This window comes from Eulemur rufifrons, chromosome 7 (genome assembly GCF_041146395.1).
Source record: "Eulemur rufifrons isolate Redbay chromosome 7, OSU_ERuf_1, whole genome shotgun sequence".
Classification (NCBI taxonomy): domain Eukaryota; kingdom Metazoa; phylum Chordata; class Mammalia; order Primates; family Lemuridae; genus Eulemur; species Eulemur rufifrons.
In genome coordinates this window covers 155,585,892-155,608,478 of record NC_090989.1, presented here as the reverse complement: position 1 = coordinate 155,608,478, position 22,587 = coordinate 155,585,892, and the positions used below count along the sequence as shown (strand labels likewise).

The 22,587-nt window shown below is 36.3% G+C and overlaps 1 protein-coding gene across 1 annotated transcript in view; it reads right to left on the bottom strand.

Annotated features, from left to right (window-relative positions):
- DOCK3 (dedicator of cytokinesis 3) overlaps positions 1-22,587 on the bottom strand; it is a 599,641-nt gene that overhangs the window by 374,642 nt on the left and 202,412 nt on the right. Inside the window, exon 5 of the mRNA XM_069473668.1 lies at positions 16,937-17,033. Within this exon, the coding sequence (XP_069329769.1) occupies positions 16,937-17,033 (97 nt within the window). The remainder of the gene's footprint in view (positions 1-16,936; positions 17,034-22,587) is intronic.

Here is a 22,587-nt window from a genome sequence, read left to right as displayed (position 1 = left end):
AGAATAATGGCCAGCAAACGTGTATCAAAACATCACATGTACCCCATAAATTTATACAACAATTATGTACACACAATTTAAAAATTTTTTAAGTAAAATTTAAATCATTAAAATACTAATTTACAGAATAAATGTTAAGAGAAAAATGTGTAAAACTATCAGATCTTATATGCAAAACAATTTTTTTAATGCAGCAAAAAAGGGCCTCTCTTCTAAAGATTAAAAACTTTAGTGTAGAGTGCAATAGGGAGGTAGTATATATTTGAAAAACAGTAGGGCTAAAGCCAGTAAAAGATTTGCTTCAGTAACAGACGACTAACATAGTAAATACCCATTCCTATTAAATAACAACAAAAGTCAAATATGAGTAAGCATTTCATGAAGCATTTAAAATGTGCAAGGCACTATTCTTAGCTTTTTATATCATTTAAGCAGCATGACAACCCTAGAAGGTAGGTACCATTATTATCTCCTATGAGAAAGCTAAAGTGCAGAAAATCATGCAGCCAGAAAGTTGTGGCATCAGAATGTGAACTCAGGAAGTCTCTCTCTAAAGCCTATGCACTTAGCCACTATATGATATTCCTCTAAATTCCTCTTATATGTAATCTGAATATTGAAGATACAAGAACATACATTCTTAATCTTTGACAAATATTCTTGGGACAATCATAAAAATGAATAGTGGCATCTCGTACCTTTTGTTTTTCACGGGGGGCCCAATGTAACATGCCATTTTCCATTTACAAATTTGATCTTCCAGGGATTAAAAAGACACTACACAACAGAGTTTAAAGGAGCATCTGTTTCTCATAACATCTAGGAATTGTTCATTTCTTAGCAATTCTTTAAAAAATAAAAAATAACCTCCTATAGCAATACAAAGCAGAACTGTTATAAAGCATATCATCTTCAGCAACTATGTCCTAGTAGAAATGTGGTTAACATCTTCCGAAAACATGAAAATGTTACACTGAGTTATGTTCTATCACATAGGAAAAGTAAACTTCATCATAGATATCCTTAAATAAAGGTAAGTTTTTGACAGGAAAGCAAAAATTCTAATAATATTGTCACCCTGATAGTAGTACATATAAATGACTGAAGCAATTTATCTACAATTATAAAATGCTTCAGTTATATGCTTGAGGAAAAAGTCTTAATCAAAATTAACCCAAGCACACATACCTTTACTGTTTAGTTTATCTTTAATCTATTAAGTGCCACCTTAATAGGATACTCTAATTGAATGTTAAATCCTCTCACAGAAAAGTCCACCTTTAAGTTAGTAGGATAATGACTACATGGTTTGTCAATGAAGATTTCATGGTTGCTGGAAAATTCCCTTTTTCTCATAGCTGGGATAGCTTTAAAAATGAAGAATAAGGATAATACCTGGCAATAAATTCCTTTTCTAGCTATATTAATAATTGGCCTTAATCATCTTGGCAAAAGGAGAAAGATAACTTGTGTATGTGACCTCTAATGTGCTTCTGACTTAAAAAAATATATATATAGCTTAATATTTAAAATTTGATAATCTTATTTTGACAGGAATGCATAACAATGTCACCGTTTTCCACAAACGATGGCTCTCAGATAATCTTCTTCATATTAGTAAGATTACTGGATAGACAGATTATAGTTTTAACTGCCTGAGAGGGATGAAGTTTTCCTATCCTGGCGTGCATGTGTGTACACACACACACACTTACATATATGCACATACCATCAAATATATATCAAAACACCCCATTTAACAAATGAAGGCCATTGCATTGTGTCCATTTATTTCTATATACAAAGAAGCTTCTTAATTGATAGAGCTGTTACCACTCTAAATATCACCTACATTAGCAATTAGAGATCAATTATACAAATCTAGAGAGAATTATAATTCATATTAAAAGGAAGATTATGCAACTAATACTCATTAGCTACTTTAAGAATTAGGTATCATTTCATCTCTAAAAACTCTTTGAAGTAAGTTTATAACATACATTTATAGCACAAGAAACCAAGATCGAATAATGAGCCTAATATAGAAGGTTACCCACATTACAGCCCAAGTCTAAAGCCCTTTACTTTTCCACAAACCACCCTAGAATTTAACAAATACTTGCTGATGATGTGATAAAAGCTAAATATAGCAAATTAAGCCATATAATCTCTTACTTTAAATTCTTGTATTAAATATTAATACATACTACTTACTTATTACTGGTAGTACTATTCCACAGTATTATGCATTGTGTTTATTTTTTAAATGAAAGTTTTACTTTATTTTTTCCTTACACTTAAAATGATACATAGTCACAATTGGAAATTTTGAAAATAGAAAAAGAGAATATCTAAACCTTAGCTCCAAATCTCAATTAATATTTTAGTGCATTTTCTTTACCCTTTTCCAAATATGTTTTCAGAATACAGGTAAGATCATACTTTACATATAATCTATACATAAATCTTTATGTTACTACATATTATTTAAATTTTTCCTAATGGCTTTTCACATGTAAGCACTAATTCATCTATGTCTAAATTAGACCACAGTTGAACCATTTAGGGAAGTAAACTTATTTTTGCTGCTGCAAATAATGCTTCAATGGACATATTTATGAAACAGAGATCACCTTGCCCACCCCCATATTTAACTGTCTTAAACTGATCTCTATTTACACAGACTAATTAATTGTCTTAAATCCCCAGGTTTAGAATTACTAGGATCTGAAGAATTTTAAGGCTTTTCTAAACATGCTAACCAAAACTTGGTATCTACTAGCAAAGAACAGAGGTATCCATTTCAACAGATATCAATGGCAGAGGATAATTTCCACTTTCTTATCTGTTAATTTGAAGGAGAATTTATTATCTCATGGATTTAATTTGCATCTCTTTGATTATTAGTAAGACTGAGCATTTCCTGGTTTACTGCTTTGTGAATGGCTTGTTTATAACCTCTGCTGATCATCTGTTGGGGTCTTTACAGGATTTCTTATTGATTTTATGCATTCTTTATACAGGCAGGTATTAATCTTTATAGTCATATATGCTGAGACTTGTTTTTCATAGTTTACTGTTTATCTTTTACTTTTATTGGTTTCCTTTTGTTTTTAAAATCAGATAAAATTAGACTTCAGAAGTAGGCACCTAGATTCATTCTGGCTCTGAAATATATTCCTTCTCAGAGACAGCCAGGTGAGTAATTACCTCTGAGTAAAATCAGATTAGAAAAGAACTATGAGGTTTGAAATTAAGTAGGGAAAACAAAGGGAGAATTGTTTAGTTCTCTGACTGATTTTAGTAATACAACAGATTTTTTTTATTTCAGCTTATTATGGGGATATAAAAGTTCAGGTTCTATATATTGCCCATGCCCCTCCATCCTCCCGAGTCTAAGCTTCAAGCGTGTCCATTCCCCAGACAGTGCACATCGCACTCATCATGTAGGTATACACCCATCTCCTCCCCCCACTCCCATCCCCCCGAGTCAGAACTTTAAGCATGTCCATTCCCCAGACAGTGCGCGTCGCGTTCTATTCTAGTAGCAAAAGTAATTTGGAGATGAATTCCATTCATTCAAGTCACTTCTTACACTAGATTAGCTCATTTAAACTGTGCCTGATAATTTCTGTACCCTGTCTAGTGAAATGTGAAATATTAAAAGAAATCTGGAGCCAGGTGCCATGGCTCACGCCTGTAATCACAGCTCCTCAGGAGGCTGAGGCAAGAGGATCGCTTGAGGCCAGGAGTTTGAGACTAGGCTGAGCAACATAGCAAGACCCAGTCACTTAAAAAAAATTAGCCAGAGGTGGTGGCACAGGCATGTAGTCCCACATATTTGGTAGGCTGAGGTGGGAGGATTGTTTGTGACCCAGTTCAAGGCTGCAGTGAACTAGGATCATGCCACTGCATTCAACCTGGGTGACAGAGTGAGACTCCATCTCTTAAAAAAAAAAAGAAAAGAAATATGCTTAGAGTGATCACATTTCATTGAAATTCCACACTAGAATGACAATGTTCTGTGTTGAATATAACTGGCTACATGTCTGACCTCCTCCATGCCAAAAAGAATAAGAACAATCATTTGACACCTGTCTTATTCACAACAGGTTAAAAATAACTAACTAGAAACACTGAGATTTGTTAAAATGGCCCTCAAAATAGCAATAAAATTCTATTCACCAAAAAAATAATAATAATAAAACTGTAAGGAAAATTTCAAACTTCTGTAAAACAGTAAAAAAAAAAAAAAAATTATTGTTTGCAATAGTCCTCCTTCCCAGATAGTCTCCCACTTGTTTTTACATCTCAGGAAAAATGGCAAGTATATAAGCCTCAAAGCACACCTAAAAGATTTTTCAAAAGTTGAGTGTTCTAAAACTATCAAATAGCAGCTCTAATTTATCCAGAACATTTCTTTCTTTTTTTTTAATTTATTTTATTTTTGTTTTTCAGCTCATTATGGGGGTACAAAAGTTCAGGTTATATATATTGCCCATGCCTCTCCATCCCCCCGAGTCTGAGCTTCAATTGTGTCCATTCCCTAGACAGTGCACATCGCACTCATCATGTAGGTGTGCACCCATCCCCTCCCCCCACTCCATCCCCCCCAGTCAGAACTTCAAGCGTGTCCATTCCCCAGGCAGTGCACATGGCACTCATCAAGTAGGTATACACCTATCCCTTCCACCCAGCGCCGACCTCTGTCCGATACCCAATTGGTGTTATTCCCAAATGTGCACTCAGGGAAACCAGAACATTTCTGAATAACACCAGCTACTATAACAGAAAAAATTATATTGATACCATTTTTTCTTTATGACAGGGTCTTGCTCTGTTGCCCAGGCTGAGTGCAATGGCAGGATTATAGTTCACTATAGCCTACAACTCCTGGGCTGAAGCAAGCCTCCTACCTCAGCCTCCCAAGTAGCTAAGACACCAGGCACACGTCACCACCCCTGGATTTTTTTTTTTTTATTCAAGATATTATGGGGGTACAAAGATTTTAGTTACATGAAATGCATTTGCCTTGCTCAAGCCAGGGTCACAAGCATGTCCTTCCCCCATACAGTGCACCGTGTCTCCATTAGCTGTGGGTTTACTCATACAACCCGCTCTAGCCCCCACCCCCGCTCTCTCCCTACCTGACCAGCACCCAGTGAGTATTACTACCATGTGAGCACCTTAGTGTTGACCAATTAGTACCAGTTTGATGGTGAGTACATGTAGTGCATATTTTTCCATTCTTGTGATACCACACTTCGAAGGATGGGCTCAATCTCTATCCCATGGAATACTACTCAACTACAAAAAACAATGGTGATCTAGCACCTCTTATACTATCCTGTTTTTATTTTTTGTAGAGATGGGGTCTTGCTATGTTGCCTAGGATGGTCTCAAACTCCTGGCCTCAAGTGATCCTCCCATATCAGCGTCCCAAAGTTCATACTGGTACCCTTTTAACTTTTAGGCACAATATATTTATCCTCACAAATGCATATATCAAAAACAATTTAAAGGCAATCTTGGGTGATACTAAGGATTCTTATCAACGACTTTATTACTTTTTCATGTCTTACCCAAAATTCATTGTCCACATAAATAATATATTCAAATGTTAGTAAAGACATGATTCCACTATTTCACAGATTTGGCAAGAGAAGAAAAATATATTAGGACCTTACCTGGAAATAATTTTCATGGTCACTATGGTACAGATTGCTAGAGATCCCTCATTATTCATTCTCTTCTTTTTTTATAATAATAGAAGACCTGATTTTTGGCTAATACATGAGTATCTGGAATAAAGACCAATTCTCAGCCTCTGTTTCATCTAGAAGTTACTCTGTGATTCAGTTTGAACCAACAGGAAGTAGACAGGAAATCTTCTGGGCAGTTTCTAAGAACTATCCTTAAAAAGAAAGAACATGCCTTTTTTTCCTTCCTTTCTTCCTTCCCACTAGACAGAATGTAAATGTGCTGTCTAGAGCTAGCCATCTTGAGCTACATGGCTGAAGTATTATAATGAGGAAGACAGAGCAGGAAGACGAAATGAGCCTGATTCCTTGGTGACTGTGCAGCTACCATAACAAACCCAGACTGCCTATGCTTACTTTAAACACAAATAAATGTCTGTTTTGTTTAAGGGAGTATTTTGTGTGTGTCGGAGGGGAGGGGGGAAAGTGTCATTCCCAGATAATCTTCATCCCAACTAACACAACTTCTGTATCAGAAGACAGTAATAAGCAACTAGTAAAATCATAATAAATTGTATGCTAGACGTATGTATTAAAAGTATTTAATTAAGAAGACAAAATAATGTATTTATGAAAGCCCTGGAGAGTATAATGAACCTAGATTTGGGTTCTGGCTAGTCGTTCACTGGTTATATGATTTTGGACATATTCCTTATTATCCTTTCTAAGGCTCCATTTCAAATCTGTAACATAAAAAGAAGAACAGTGATTGCAGTAATAATTAAAAGGAGATAATGTATGTAAAATGCAAAGAACAGGCATAAAGTAAGAAATATATGTTACTGTTATCATCATTACTACAAAATTAATAAATTCCTTATCAACTACATTTTTTTCAATGAGTTAATATAAGAATTATACTCTGGGAGGCTGAGGCGGGAAAATCGCTTGAGCTTAGGAGTTTGAGACCAGCCTAAGCAAGAGCAAGAACTCATCTCGACAAAAAACAGAAAAATTAGCTGGGCGTGGTGGCGCACATCTGTAGTCCCAGCTACTAGGAGGCTGAGGCAGGAAGATAGCTTGAGCCCAGGAGTTTGAGGTTGCAGTGAACTATGATGACACCACTGAACTCTAGCTGGGGTGACAAAGCAAGACTCTATCTTCAAAGTAATAATAAGAAGAATTATATGAACTGTATCACTCTCTAACAAAGCCCTCTCCCCTATTAATCAGATCTATAGCCAACCTGCTTAACTAGTTTTCTTGCAGGGAAAGTAAAGAAAAATTAAGGAGACAGATTTGTAAATGGGTATAGTTTCTATTTCATATAGTTACTATTATTTAAGAATTATATCAGCTGGGCACAGTGGATCACCCCTATAATCCCAGCACTTTGGGAGATCTAGGCAAGAGGAATGCTTGAGGCCAGGAGTTCGAGACCAACCTGGACAACACAGTGAGACCCCCATCTCTACAAAAAATAAGAAAAATTAGCCAGGCGTGTTGGCATGTGCCCATAGTCCTGGCTACTTGGGATGCTGAGGCAGGAGGATCACTTGAGCCCAGGAGTTCAAGGCCACAGAATCCCACCACTGCACTCCAGCCTGGGCAACAAAACAAGATTCTGGCTTTAAAAAAAAAAATAAAAAAGAATACCACTTGTTAAAATGTTATTTATTAAATACTAATGATTGAACTTAAGTTTATACAGAAGGTGCTGATATATAATGTACATGTGCACAAATGTACAATAACACGTATCCACCATCATAGTATCTATCACACAGAGTATTTTCACTGCCCTAAAAATCCTATGTGTTCACCTATTCTTACCTTTTCATCCACCCTTCAACCCCTGGTAACCCCTTTAATCATAAAAAGATCTCCACAGTTCTGCCTTAACATTAATTTTTTTAAGTTGCTATATACTCTGAGGATTTTATTTATTCTGCATTTAAGAAATTCTTTTCTTTTATGGTCTAAACAGTTAAGTATTAGACTAGCAGCACCCTAGAACTGAAACTGGGAAGATACAGAAAGAATCCACAAACAGAACGAGTTTACAGATTCTGTTATCAGTACTTCTCAGCGTCAACAAAGAAGCTTGCAGTTTTCAGACTTCACACAACAGACAGATGCCTTTAGTCAAAGTCTTCTTATTAATATGTTCTTATTATGCCACTTATTTTCTCAAGTATTACTAATATATTTTATGTAACCTAATATCTATAAAACATTATCACTGTAACATACAATCAATACAAAAATTACTAATGAGATATTTTTCATTTATTTCTTCATATTATGTCTTAAACTCCAGCACATATTTTATACTTACAGCACATCTCACTTCATATGCTAAATTTTCATCACAAATGTTTGATCTGTGTTTATTAATAGATTTCATAAAATTCATAGTTGAAAAAAGATTAACATATAAAAGCTGCTCCAAATATACTTAAAAGTTTTCTAAAAACCAAAAACTGCTTCTCCTTTAATATTCACATTCACAGTAACAAAATTGGTTCATCTTTTAGAATAATTGATTTGAATTTACAGTAATCCATAATTTTATTTCTGCAGTTACCAATTTCAAAACTATGTCTGTCCAAGTTAAGTAAATTCAAGTACTCTTGTATTAACTCAGTATTAATTAATGTCAAATCCAAAGAGGTACTGCATAAATTGGAAAGTAACTATAAATTACTATAAACAGAGTTCTTCAAATTTATATTATAGTTTTGGGGGTCTATTTAAAATAATGCTGTCAATAATAATTAAAATTTCCTATATATAATTCATGCTAAAAATTTATAAAATCATTACTATTTACTTTTATTAGGAAAAGTTTCAGTTTTTAACAAAAATTTTTGTGACTATCTGTCACAAATAAGCTTTTATTTTCCATGGAGCTTCAAATTTCACTTGCATAAATGGAGTGTGATGTAAGGATGAAAATGTAAGCCACATGGGCATCTTCTGTATTCAGTTATTGAATATATGGCAAGCATTCTTTTTTAAGCCTTGTGTATGATACTTAATACTTACGAGGACTTGGAAAAAACATACAGAGAATTCCATGTACTGTTTATCCAGCTTCATTCATTGGTAAGATTTTACATAACCACAGCACCTTGTCAAAACCAGGGAAGTGACTTTGTTACAATATCAATATTAACTCAGTTATAGAAAGATCACATGTGTAGATTCAAATAGCCATCACCATAATCAGGATACAGAACTATGTCATCCCCACAAAGAAACTTCCTCACATTAAGGCTTACTGGAAACACTCTGCTCTTAGCCTTAAACCTTGGCAAACACAGATGTTTCCATCACTATAATTTTGTCACTTTGAGAATGTTATATAAATGGAATCACAGAGTATGCAAGTTTTTGAAGTTGAAATGTTTTCATGCAGCATGATGCCCTTGAGATCAATCTAAGTTGCTACAAGTATCAAGTTTTCATTCCTTTTTGTTTCTGAGTAGTATTCTATAGTTTATTTATCTATTCACTCATTGAAGGATATTTGGATTCTGTTCAGTTTTGTGCTATTACAAATAAAGTTTCTATGTGAACAAGTTTTTATGTGAACATAAGCTTTCATTTCTCTAGGATAAACATGCAGGAATGTGATTGTTGGGTCACAGATTAAGTGTATGTTTAACTTTATAAGAAACTATCAAATTTTTTTCCAAGTGGCTATACCATTTTATTTATTTATTGACTTTCAGTTTATTCAATTTTCATACAAAGGAAACATAAAAGGATAGTAGGAAATATGTGGAAATCATCCTCGAGAAAAATAGACAATGATTTATTTAAGCATGTCTCTCTATATGTGCAAGTTTATCATTTTACATTCTTACCAGTGTATGAGAGATCCAGATCCACATTCTTGCCATCACTTGGTATTATAAATAATTTTCATTTTAGTCATTATAATAGGTATATATTAGTAGCTCATTGTAGCATTAATTTACATTACCCTAATGGTTCACCATGTGGAAAATCTTTTCACGTGCTTACTGGCTAGCCACATATCCTCCTCGATGAAGTACTTATTCAAATCTTTTGCCCAATTCCTAATTGAATTGTTTTCTTACTGTTCAGTTGAGAGAATTCTTTATATATTCTAGATATTTAAAAGCTTTTGATAGTATGTGTGATTTTCAAATATTTTCTTCCAGTATATGGCTTAAATTTTCATCTTCTTAACAGGGTCATTCACAGAGCAAAAGTTTTAGTTTTGACGTAGTCCAATTTATTGACTTTTTCTTATATGGGTCATTTCCTTTAGTATCATGCTTAAGAACTCTTCACTTAACCCTAGGTCATGGAAAGTTTTCTCCTAAATTTTATTCTAAAACTTTTACAGTTTTATGTTTTATATTTGGTCCTATGATCCATTTTTGAGTTAATTTTTACAGAAGAAATGAAGTTTAGGCCAGTTCCTTTTTTTTTGGCTTACGAATATCCAACTGTTCCAACACCATTTGTTGAAAAGACTACCTTCCCTCTACTTAAATGCCTTTGTTACTTTGTCAAAAACCAGTAGTGTACACTTATGCAAATCTATATCTGTATTCTTTATTCTGGTCCCTTAATTTAAGTGTCTATCCCTCCGCCAATACCACTCTGTCTTGATTACTGCAGCTATAGTAAGTATTAAAATGAGGTAGTGATTCTTCCAACTTTATTCTTCTTTTTCAAAATTGTTTATCCATTCTAGCTCTTTTGCATTCCCATACAAATTTTAGAATCAGCTTGTCTACATCTAAAAGAATCCTGCTATGACTGCTTTAGGAATTATATTAAATATATTGATTAATTGGGGTAAAACATTTTTAATACATCTTCCAATCCATGAATATGTTGTCTCTCCATTTATTTAGGTTGTTTTTGCTTTCAATCGTTAGCATTGTGTAGTTTTCACTATACATATCTTATACATGTTTCGTTGGATTTATACCTGTTTCAGTTTTTATAAATGGCATTTATAAAGGGCATTATGTTTTAAATTTTGGCAATTATAAATGGCATTATGTTTTAAATTTTGGTTTTCAATTATTCATTGTTTATATGTGGCAATATGATATTGTGTGAGTGTATGTATTTGTATGAGATATCCTGTGATTACAAATTTATTTATTAGTTCTAGGAGGTTTTTTTAAGACTCTACTGTCTTTTGTTCGTAGATTCCTTGGGATTTCCTATGTAGTCAATTATGTCACCTGCAAATCAAACAGTTTTATTACTTCATTTCTAATCTGCATCTCTCCCTTTTCTTGCCTTAATGTCTTCCAGTACTGTGTTGAATAGGAATGTTGAGAGCAAATGTTCTTGCCTTGTTCCTAAAAGCAGACTATCACTGTTAAGTATGACATTGGCTGCAGGTTTTTAAAGACGTCCAAGCTGACGAAGTTTACATCCATTGCTAGTTTACTGAAAGATTTTATCATGAATAAGTGTTGAATTTCCTCAAATGCTTTTCTGAATGAATTGATGTGAGCAGGTGGCTTTTCTTCTTTAGAATGTTAATAAGATGGATTATACTGATTGATTTTCAAATATTGAACCAATCTTGCATTACCAGAATAAACCCCAATTGCCCATAGTTTATTGTTCTTTCTATACATTCCTTAAATTCAATTTGCTAACATTTTCTTGAAGATTTTTTGTCTATACTCGTAAGAGATACTGCTCTATAGTTTTGTTTTGTTTTGTTTTGTTTTGTTGTTTTTTATCTTCATCTAGTCTTGATATCAGGGTAATAGTAGCTTCATAAGATGAATTCAGAAGTGTTCCCCTCTTTTACATTTTCTAGAAGATAGCATGTAAAACTGGTGTTATTGCTGGGTCTGGATGTTTCTTTTTGGAAGGATTTTAACCACAAGTTTAATTACTTTAACAGTTGCAGGATTTTAAGATTATCTAGCTGTCTTGGGTGAGTTTTGGCAATTTTTGGTTTTCAAGGATTTGGTCTATTTATATCAAACTGGTGTGTGCATGTGTGTGAAGTTATTTATAGTATTTTCTTATTACTCGTTTAATATCTGTGATGTCTACAGTGATATCTTTTTCTTTAGCCTTAACATATTGATATTATTTTCTCTCATTTTGTCAGTCTTGCTGGATGTCTACCAGTTTTCTTAACCTTTTTAAAAATTGGCTTTCGGTTTGATTGATTTTTTCCCTATTATTTTTGTTTTTAATTTAATTTCTGCTCTTTTTTTTTCCTTCATTCTGCTTGCTATGGGTTTATTTTCTTTTTCTATTTTCTTGAAGTAGAGCAGGAGCTGAAATTATTAATTTCAAACCTTGCTTTTTTCCATTGTTACAATTTAATGCTATAAATTTCCCTCTCAGCACTGCTTTAGCAGCATCCCAAAGATTTTAATATATTATTATATCACTTACATCACTTTAATATATTTTTTATTTCTCTTTAGACTTCCTCTTTGACCCATGGATCATTTAGTAGTGTGTTATTTAATTTCTAAGTATTGCTTTTTGCACCCTTCCTTTGGCTCTCCCTTTGCTGCAACAATGGGTCCAGTCATCATCTGTGGCATATGTATCATGCTCTGTAAATTTATATCTTGCTCTTGCCCTGTAATCCTATCCTTCTCTCCTCAATAAACCTCATTTTCATTCTTCCCCCCTAAAAACAATAATAATAATTTCTAAGTATTTTGAGGATTTCCTGTTATCTTTTTGCTATTGATGTCTAGTTTGTTTCTATTATGGTTAGCATGTCCTTTGCATGACTTCAATTATTACAAGTTTGTTAAGATTTGTTCTATGACCCAAGGTATTGTCTATCTTGGTGAATGTACCATGTTTTCCTGAAAAAATAAATGTACAATCTTATTTTATTAAATGTAATGTTTTATAAATTTCAATTATATCCTATGGTTGATGGCACTGTTCAGTTCTTCCCTATTGTTGATTACTTTTGCTTAGTGGTTATATTGATTACCAAGAGAATGGGTTATTAATTCCCAACCATACTAGTGGATTTCTCTCTTCTCCATTCAGTTGTTTCAGCTTTTGCTTTATTTATTTTGCAGCTCTGTTGTTTGGAACATACATAATTAAAGTTGCTCTGTTTTCTTGGTGAATTGATCCTTGTATCATTTTATCATGTCCCTTTGTCCCAGATAGTTTTCTTTGCTCTGATATCAAATTTGTGTTATATTAGTACAATATAATTAATATTTTTATTTATATTTAAGGAGGAAATAATTCAAAATATAACAATCTGTTGTTAATATAATCACTCCAGTTTCCTTTGATTAGTGTTTGCATGGTATATATTTTTCTATCTTTACCTTTACTCTCCCTATATCATTATATTTGAGTTGAGTTTCATATAACGTACAGTTTGGTCTTGTTACTGATTAATTCTGCTAATCTCTACCTTGTAATTATTTATATGTTAGGATTTAAGTCTGCCATTTTAGTATTTACTTTCTGTTGGTTACCTCTATTTTACCTTCCTCTATTTCCCTTTTCCTAATTCCTAGAGGTTACTTGAACATTTTTAATATTCCACTTTGATTTAATTATAGTACTTTTTATTGTACCATTTTGTTATACTTTTAATGATTGCCCCAGAGATTGCAATATACATACATAGCTTATCATAGTCTATAAGTATCAACATATTAATATGTAAAGTAGAATGTACCTACCCTACCACAATTTATGTCCCTTTCCTTCTCCACTTTATGATAGTTTTCTTAAATATTACCTCTACATACAATGAGAATCACATAAGTGTTATAATTTTTGCTTTGTATTATCAAACACAATTTTTAAAACTGAAGAGGAGAAGGATTAATCTACCTTTTCCATTGTTTTCATTATTCCTATGTTCCAAGTGTCCTTCGGTTATCACTTTCTTTCTTTATGAAGAACTTTCTTTAGTCATTCTTGTAAAACTCATCTGCTGGCAACAATATGATAATGTGTTGATTTATCCTTCATTCCTGAAACACATTTTTGCTAGATACACAATTCTGGGGTAATATCAGGGTTTTTTTGTTTTTTGTTTTTTTTTCTTTTAGCAGCTGAAAAATGATGGGACACTTCCTTCCATCTTCCATAGTTTCCAGTGAGAAACCTGCTGTCATTCAAATTGCTGCTTCTCACAGCAATACCCCCTAACTGCTTTCAAGATTTCTTCTTTGGCTTTAATTTTCAGAAGTCTTTCTGTATGTCTCCGTATCGGTTTCTTTGGGTTTTTCCTGTTTGGAGTTCCTGCAGCTTCTTGAATCTGTAAGCTTATGTATTTTGCTAAATTGGAAAGTTTTCAGCCATTATTTCTTCAATGCTATTTTTTTTACCTCCACATTCTGTCCTCTCCATCTAGTACTCTGAGGCCACAATGTTACACTGTATGTTACTGTCTAACAGGTCTGTGAAAGTAAGTTCACTTTTTCAATTTATTTTCTCTCCATTATTCACACTAGACAATTTCTATGGAACTACATTCAAGTTGCACAGTTCATTCTGTCATTTCTGCTCTGTTACTGAGCCCATATAATGATTTTTAAATTTTTGGTTATTATATATTTCAGTTCTAAAATTTTCACTTGATTCTTTATATTTTCTATTTTATTGTTGAAGTTTGCTATGTTTTCCTTTGTTTCAAGAGTAGCTGTATTGTTTTTGGACCTTTTAATAAGAGCCATTCTGACAAGGGTAAGGTGAAATCTCATTGAAGTTTTAATTTGCATTTCCTTGATGATTAATGATGTTGAGCATTTTTTCATATGTTTGTTGGCCATTTGTCTATCTTTTTAAAAGCTTTTGAAAAGCTTCTGTTTATGTCTTTTGCCCACTTTTTAATAGGGTTGTTTGTTTTTCCTTGCTGATTTGTTTGAGTTCTTTGTAGATTCTGAATATTAGCCCTTTATCGGATATATAGTTTGCAAATATTTTCTCCCATTCTGTTTGCTTCATTGATTATTTCCATTGATGTACAGAGCTTTTTAATGTAATCAAGTCCCATTTATTTCATTTTGATGTTGCTGCAACTGCCTTTGGGGTCTTAGTCATAAATTCTTTGCCTAGGTTTAACAAAATATGGTATGAGTATACCATAGAGTACTACTCACCCATAAAAAGGAATGAATTAACATCTTTTGCAGGAATTTGGATGAACTGAAGACTATTATCCTAAGTGAAGTATCTCAAGAATGGAAAAACAAACACCACATGCACTCCCTAATAATTTGGAACTAATTGATGGGCACATATTGACACAGAAAGAAGTAAAAATTATTGGAAACCAAGAAGGGGAGCTGAAGGAGGAGGGGAATGGGGGGAAAAAACCTACCTAACAGGTACAATGAACAATATTCAGGTGATAGGCACACTTATAGCCCTGACTAAAGCAATATAAAGCTATCCATGTAACAAAAATATTGGAACCCCCTTAATATTCTGAAATTTAAAAAAGTATCTATCATTGCTTATTGGAGGTTTTTTTACAAAAGCCACTTAAAAATCCTGTTGATTATTCCATGTCTGTCCTATCTCATTGACATCTGTTGACTGTCTTTCTAATTAGAGTTGAGATTTTCCCGGTTCTTCATATGACAAGTAATTCTGGACTATATACTAAACATTTTAACTATTACATAGTGGCACCCTGATTTCTATTTAAATCATCTATTTTAGTGGTGGTCAACTTGCTTAAATTCAAAATGTAACCCTAGGCTTACTTTTATGGGCTGTGGTTCAAATGTCAATTTAGTTTATAAATCTCTGCAGTGCTTTTCTGGTTTTCCCTATTGTTGTATTACCTAGGTAACAGAACTTCATTCTGTCTTCTCAGCATGGGTTTGGATGGGGAGGAAGACTGCCTCATTTCAGCAGGGAGAGAATAGAAGACAGGACAGTGTACCACAGGATCTGTTAGAGAGATCCTCATCAATGTGGATGAGGCGGGTGGAAGTCAGAGTTCTGCCCACAGGTTCAGCTGGGAAGAGCACTACAAGGACAGTGGAAGTCAAGAGTTCCAACCACAGGTTCCTCCATGGAGGGTTGCCTCTTCCTAACTATAGAGCGAGCATGAAAGTGAAAGCCAGAGTCCCACCCATAGGCTCTGCTGAGAAGAGGCACCTCCTTATAACTGCTGATGGGTGGAAGTCAGAGTTCTGCCTACAGGCTCCACTGGAGAGGGATATCTCCTTATTACCGCTGGTAGGGGGAGGGATATATGTATAAAACAGAGGTTTGGTTGTGGATCCCACTACTGAAATGCCTGTTAGGGTGGGAAAACGGTATAGCTTTTATTGTGGTGTTCTTTTAGAGAATAGGAAAGTATGGTTAAAAGGTTTCTGTCTTGCTGAGACATCTATTGGATAGGGAGAATAGGCTTTCCTTGGCACTATTTTTTCCCAACCACTGACATTTCCAAGTTAAGGGCTCCTCTAAAGACCAGGTAAAGATATATGGAAGGCAAGAGGAAAAAAAAATAACCAGGGAACCCCCTCAGTTCATGAGCCGCCAAATGCCTAGCCAGTCTACTCTCTTTTCCCTAGCTTTCAGAGTTTTCCAGTAGGTAAATTATGTGTTTTTACCAGGGCTTTTTCTTGTGAATAGTGGGAGAAGCAGTAAAATGGAAAATGTTTAGTCCATCTTGTCCAGAATCCAAACCCTGTCACTTAATTTTTTTGTGTAGATATTATAATTATTTGTACATCTGATCACACCCTCTACTACATAAATTTTCTGAAAACTTTATTACTCTTTTTTCTTTACTGGGTTTTCATTATATTCTCTATTAATTGTTGGCCCAGAAAACTGTCATATATGACATATTCCTTAAGTTTAGTAGCTAGAAGAAACTGTTAATACAATTTATTGCCCTTTACGCACCACTGGGTTCACAAAAGATAAAAGCTAAGTAACTCACAAGTTCATTCATTCAGTAGGCAACTTTTTTATGAAAGCATCTGGAGACAAAGCATTGAGTAAGACACCTAAGATCTCTGGTGTTAATGAACTTACATTGCAGTGATTGGAGAAGAGTAGAGAAACTACAGACAAATGAATAATGTGTTCTCTTCAGGTTGGAAAAACTCAAGTCTACTATGTTTCAATTAATATTAAGAACAAACATTTGAAAAACTGTAGGATTGGTATAGGTTAGCTAAATTTTTTTACACTTAGTACAATGAAATTTTAATGATCCAGTAAACTAATATTCAACTACTTACCACATATAGTTGTTTCCACAGACTGGCCCATTCCTGTAGAGTTGCTGTAACCTCAGTCACTATAGAATCTTCAAGTGGAACCACAGTTTCATACTGCCTAGAACCAGAGCCACAAAAGACAGCCACATTATCTCTGATAAAATCTCAGAATGCTGTCTGTTGCCTTTTTGAACATGTTTAACTCAACTTTTAAATTCCTGGACATAGAAAAGAAAGTAAATCTAATTGATCAAAGATCCTTTTGCAGTGAAATATTGCAATAGTGTAATTGAGCTGAATTAAGGTAAAAACATTTGGGTTTTACTATATAAGCCCTCAATTTTATATTTATAAATACTGTCTTTAAGACACAGTTTTTTTTAGGAATCTGGGTTTTTTACTCAAAGAAAAAAACCATGACACTGCAGAAGTCTTGCTTAGATTAATTTTTAAAATATTTGTATCCTTTAACATTTTTCTGTAATGTAAATTAGCACATATCCTTTGATAAAAAAAAAAAAATCTGGAAAAAGGCAGGGCGGGGGGAGGTGGCAGAAGGAAGGGAACCCAGAAAATGGGTTCTGAAAAGTTTTACAAGTACTCACTTATGTTGGTATTACATTTTCCTAGAAATTAGTGTCAGTATAGGAATTCTAGGTCTGGTAGAGGAATTCTGAATATGGTAACAGAAAGATGCTTGCATTCTCTCACAGGCAGCATCCACTATGATGCCAGTCCCTGTGCTAATTGCCAAAAATTTATCAGTGAAAAAAATGGATATAGTTCATATCTTCAGAAAGCTCTTGGTCCAGATAGGGAACCAGACAGACAAATGATCACAACAAACAGATATAGACAGTGGTACATCTAAAAAGGAAATGAAAAAGTACAATGAAAGATTTCAACAGGGGTACCCAATTTAAGATGAAAAGATCAGTGAATTCTTCTCTGAAGAAGTGGCAAGTCCTAACCCATGCAAATAAAAAGTCATGACATGAAAAGTATATGGGGTGGGAGAGGACCAGGTATGTTGTCACCTGCAAAGAAGAAAAGTATACAAGAAGTATACTTTTGGAAAATAATTTCACATATCAAAGATGAAAAAGAGCTGGTATGGCTGGGGCCAGTTCTCACAAGGCCTTTCCAAAAGACAGCAAAAATTCCAGATCTAAACCACAAGTGACATGAATGAAAAGTTATTGAAAACTTGTTGAAAGCAGAGGGCATGATTCCTAACATTTCTGTGATGTCTGCATCAACTTAGAGGGGTAATGAAATATTTTCTGGGACTAAAAATTTTATATACTGACATACTGACGTAACTTGAACCCAATTTGTTAACCAATGAGAATGTCATCTACTTGGAAATAGTACAGGAAAATGTATTCCACAAAATTAGCAGTAAGCATTATTTCTTTCTACAAGAACACAGCTGACAAAGCATCACTGTGTTCTAAGATGACTCAGTGAGTTAACACTGAGCATCAATGAATACACACATTATTATATTTCAAAGTTTTACTGTTTTATTTTGTGTGACTTACTCCAGCAGATAAAAAGAAAATCACCTTGGAATAATGCCACAGCATTATCCATATCCATCAAATTTACACACTCATTAAAATAAAATCTTTCATCAAGGGCTTGTTAAGGATAAAATGTGACAGACATAATACTAGCAGGATGGCAAAATCAGTGCTTTCTATTGTCATCTGCCCCAAAAAACACCAATCTGACAACAACCGCTAGATGAGAGTACCTTTGTGGGAGTCTAGGAATCTAGCAGAAAAAAATTCAGCAAACCATTTGAGCAAAAAATCCAGAATAGAAGCACTGAAGAGGGTAAGAAGAAAGTTTCACTGTACCTGAATCACCCATCCCTTAAGGCAGCACAACTCAGTACCAAGAGAAACTCCCTCAGCCTACAATTTCTGCCATAGTGGAAAATGAAAGCACAGTGAGTGCCTAGCTCCGCCAGCCATGTGAGAAACTGCCCAAGAGGCCCACTTCTCTCACCCACCCAGAATAATGAGGTGATCTGCATGGGTGAATGTTTGGACAGGTCAGGAGCAGAGAAATAAGCATGATTTAATTTATTTTAATTTTTTGAAAGAAGTCATATTGATCTCTAAAGCCTATTTTATAAGTGTTGAGTATCACATGTAATTTATTGACTGCTGTACTGAGAATGAAAAACAGAATGGTTGGGAAACCCAAGATGGCCAACTAGAGACACAGCTTGTCATACCATCCTGGCAGAAGAGTAGAGGGTTGGAATGAGAAGAGCAGAGAACAGTTACTGCTTAGATGCAGACCACAGGAGGAGATAGCAGAGAAGTCAGGGGACCCCACCAACAAGAGCTGTGGAAGCTGAGAAAGAGGAGGATAGAAGAGAGAGATCAGCAGTGCAAACCAAATCCAGGGACGCCTGGAGCCCAAGGAAAAGGTAAGGAGGGGCTCCCCTCCCGCATCCCTTTCCTGCCTCAGGCCATCAGCCAGACACAGGGCTCTCATCCACAGGGGAGTGACATGAAGGACCAGACAGCCAGCATTCCTATATCTATCTGGACGCCTCCTGCTCCTCACTGTCTCCATTCCTGGCATCCCAGAAATAATTTTGGCCCAAGCTGGTTTGTAGCCGCAGCCCCTCCCTCTCCATAGCAACCACTAAAGCGCTCTGCACTCAGAGACTTCTCTCCCCACAAGAGGGCACATTCCCAGCTGAACCACCCTTGGAGAGGGTAGCCGCAGTGGGGGCCGCCTGGATAGGTGGGCAGACCCAGTGCCTTCCAGACATGAGAGTGGTGCAGGGAGGCCACAGCCCTTCCCCCAACTATAGCTGCCACCTGAGTGCTCTGTGCTGAGAGGTCTGCTTTTCAGGGACAGGGGCAGGTTCCTGCCCCAGTTGGCTGGACACCCCCAGTTTGAGATATTCCTCCGCACAGGAATTTGGCTTGTTCACCGGCTGGTGGCTCAGACAGGTAGGCCAAACCTGATGCCCCACCCTTCACGAGAGCTGGGCAGGGATATGTCGCAGTTCCAGGCTCAGGTGGTGAGAGAGCCCTCTCAGCCATATCCAGTGGGAGGGTATGGAGGAGCACAGAGGAGTGGGGGCTGCCAGCGTTCCCCAACCCCCAACCCCCACTGGAGAATCGCTACACTAGAGAAGGCAGTAGCACTGTGACTGCATTAGCATAGTCCCTGGTTCCTGTGGCAACCAAATACCTGGGGTACACAGGCTGAACAGGCGCAGCAGCCACTCCTACCACTCACTTGAACAGAGAGTGCAACTTCATCCAAGAGACTCGTCAGCTGACACTATTTCCGAGGTGGGAGCCTGCCCCTGGTGGAGACCTCTGAGGATAGAGAGCCCTTCCTAACTCCCCTCGGGGTCTAGTGGTAGAAAAGAGGTACACAACTGGAAATCCCCATAGCCACCAGCGACTCACAGAAATGCAAACCAGTGGGTCAGACACACAAACTGTGGGGTAAATCAAGAGCCAGTCTTGGACAGAGAGGGAACACACATGGACTGATCAGAGGGGGAGTGTTGTGGAGCTTCAGGGAACAAATAGTGGGGGTGCATGCCCCACCCCACAGAGAAACCTGGCTAGTGGACAAAGACAGAAAAAGCCTGGCTAGGAGGCCTTAGCAGCTCTCTGCGCTTGGAGAAATACCCCTGACTCCATATCAGCAGCTCCCCCTGGCGGCCAGATAAGCAACCTCTGAGCCCGGCTGAGTCTTAGCAAAGCTCTGGCATTCCAGCCACCATCTATCTTGTTCCTCGCTCCATCTCGGAGGAAGTGAGGACCAAGCAACCCCCAGGAGCTACAGAGCACCTCCTAAAGCTTGGGGCATTAGTATACCCCACCTGTGGGACGAGAGTCTACGAGGGCACAAAAGATTACCTCAGGGGCTGGCTCCTCCACACAAACTATAATCAATGACAGTGGGAACAACCCCATTACTAAACATAGTGCCTTCCAACTCAAGCAATTAGGGAGCAGCGGATTCGTACCCACAAGTCCAATCCAACAGCTCGGACATTAAGCTGGGGGACCAAACTCACTACACTCCATGGCAGAGATGTGAAGACAAGAGGTCAGAGGTAACTCAAGAGAATCATCAAACCTGCTAAAATACCCCAGAGGCAACTCAGGACCAGTACTCCTCTCCCCAGCATGGTCAGGGATCAATCTTTGGGGAACTGGAGACAGGGCCATAAGCCAGCCCTAGCACCCCCAGCTCTAGATCAAGAGGCCAGATGAGAAGGAATCAGTGAAAGAACTCTGGAAACATGAAAAATCAGAGCAAAATGACACCCTCCAAAAGAAATCAATACCTCCTCACTGATGGAAACCAACCTAAATGAAATGGTTAAAATGACAGATGAAGAATTTTCAATATGGATTGTAAGAAAGCTCAATGAAATATAAGAGAAAATAGAAACCCAACACAAAGAAACCATAAAAACAATGCAGGAAAAAAATGAAAAATTTTCTTTTTTTTTTTTTTTTTTTTTGAGACAGAGTCTCACTCTGTTGCCCAGGCTAGAGTGAGTGCCGTGGCGTCAGCCTAGCTCACAGCAACCTCAAACTCCTGGGCTCAAGCGATCCTCCTGTCTCAGCCTCCCGAGTAGCTGGGACTACAGGCATGCACCACCATGCCCGGCTAATTTTTTCTATATATATTTTTAGCTGTCCATATAATTTCTTTCTATTTTTAGTAGAGATGGGGTCTCGCTCTTGCTCAGGCTGGTCTCGAACTCCTGAGCTCGAACGATCCGCCCACCTCGGCCTCCCAGAGAGCTAGGATTACAGGCGTGAGCCACCGCGCCCGGCCGAAAAATTTTCTAAAGAAATCGAAGTATTAAAAACAAAACAAAAACTCTGTTGAGCACAGAATTTAATTAGAACAACCCCTGTGAAAAGTAATTTGGAGATACCTCAAAGAGCTAAAAATAGAAATACCATTTGATCCAGCAATCCTACTACTAGGCATCTATCCAAAGGAAAAAAAGACATTCTATAATAAAGACATCTGCACTTGAATGTTTATAACAGCACAATTTACAATTGCAAAGATGTGGAAACAACCCAAATGCCCATCAATACATGAGTGGATTAATAAAATGTGGTATATGTATACCATGGAATACTACTCAACTACAAAAAACAATGGTGATTTAGCACCTCTTATATTATCCTGGATAGAGATTGAGCCCATCCTTCATAGTGAGGTATCATAAGGATGGAAAAACATGCACCACATGTACTTGCCATCAAATGGGTACTAACTGATCAATACTAGGTGCTCACATGGTAGTAATACTCACTGGGTGCCAGTAAGGTTGGGTGGGGAGTGGCGGGTGGGAGGTAAACCCACAGCTAATGGAAATGGGGCACACTGTGTGAGGGAAGGACATGCTTGTAGCCCTGGCTTGGGCAAGGCAAACTCATTTCATGTAACCAAAATGTTTGTACCCCATAATATCCTGAATTAAAAAAAAAATTCTGGAAATCAAAAATTTACACAAGGAATTACAAAACACAGTAGAAAGCCTTAAGAATAGGCTAGATCAGGCAGAAGAAAGAATCTCAGAGCTTGAAGACAACATCTATGAGCTAAACAAATCAGTCCAAGAGAAAGAACAAAGAAATAAGGGGAATGAA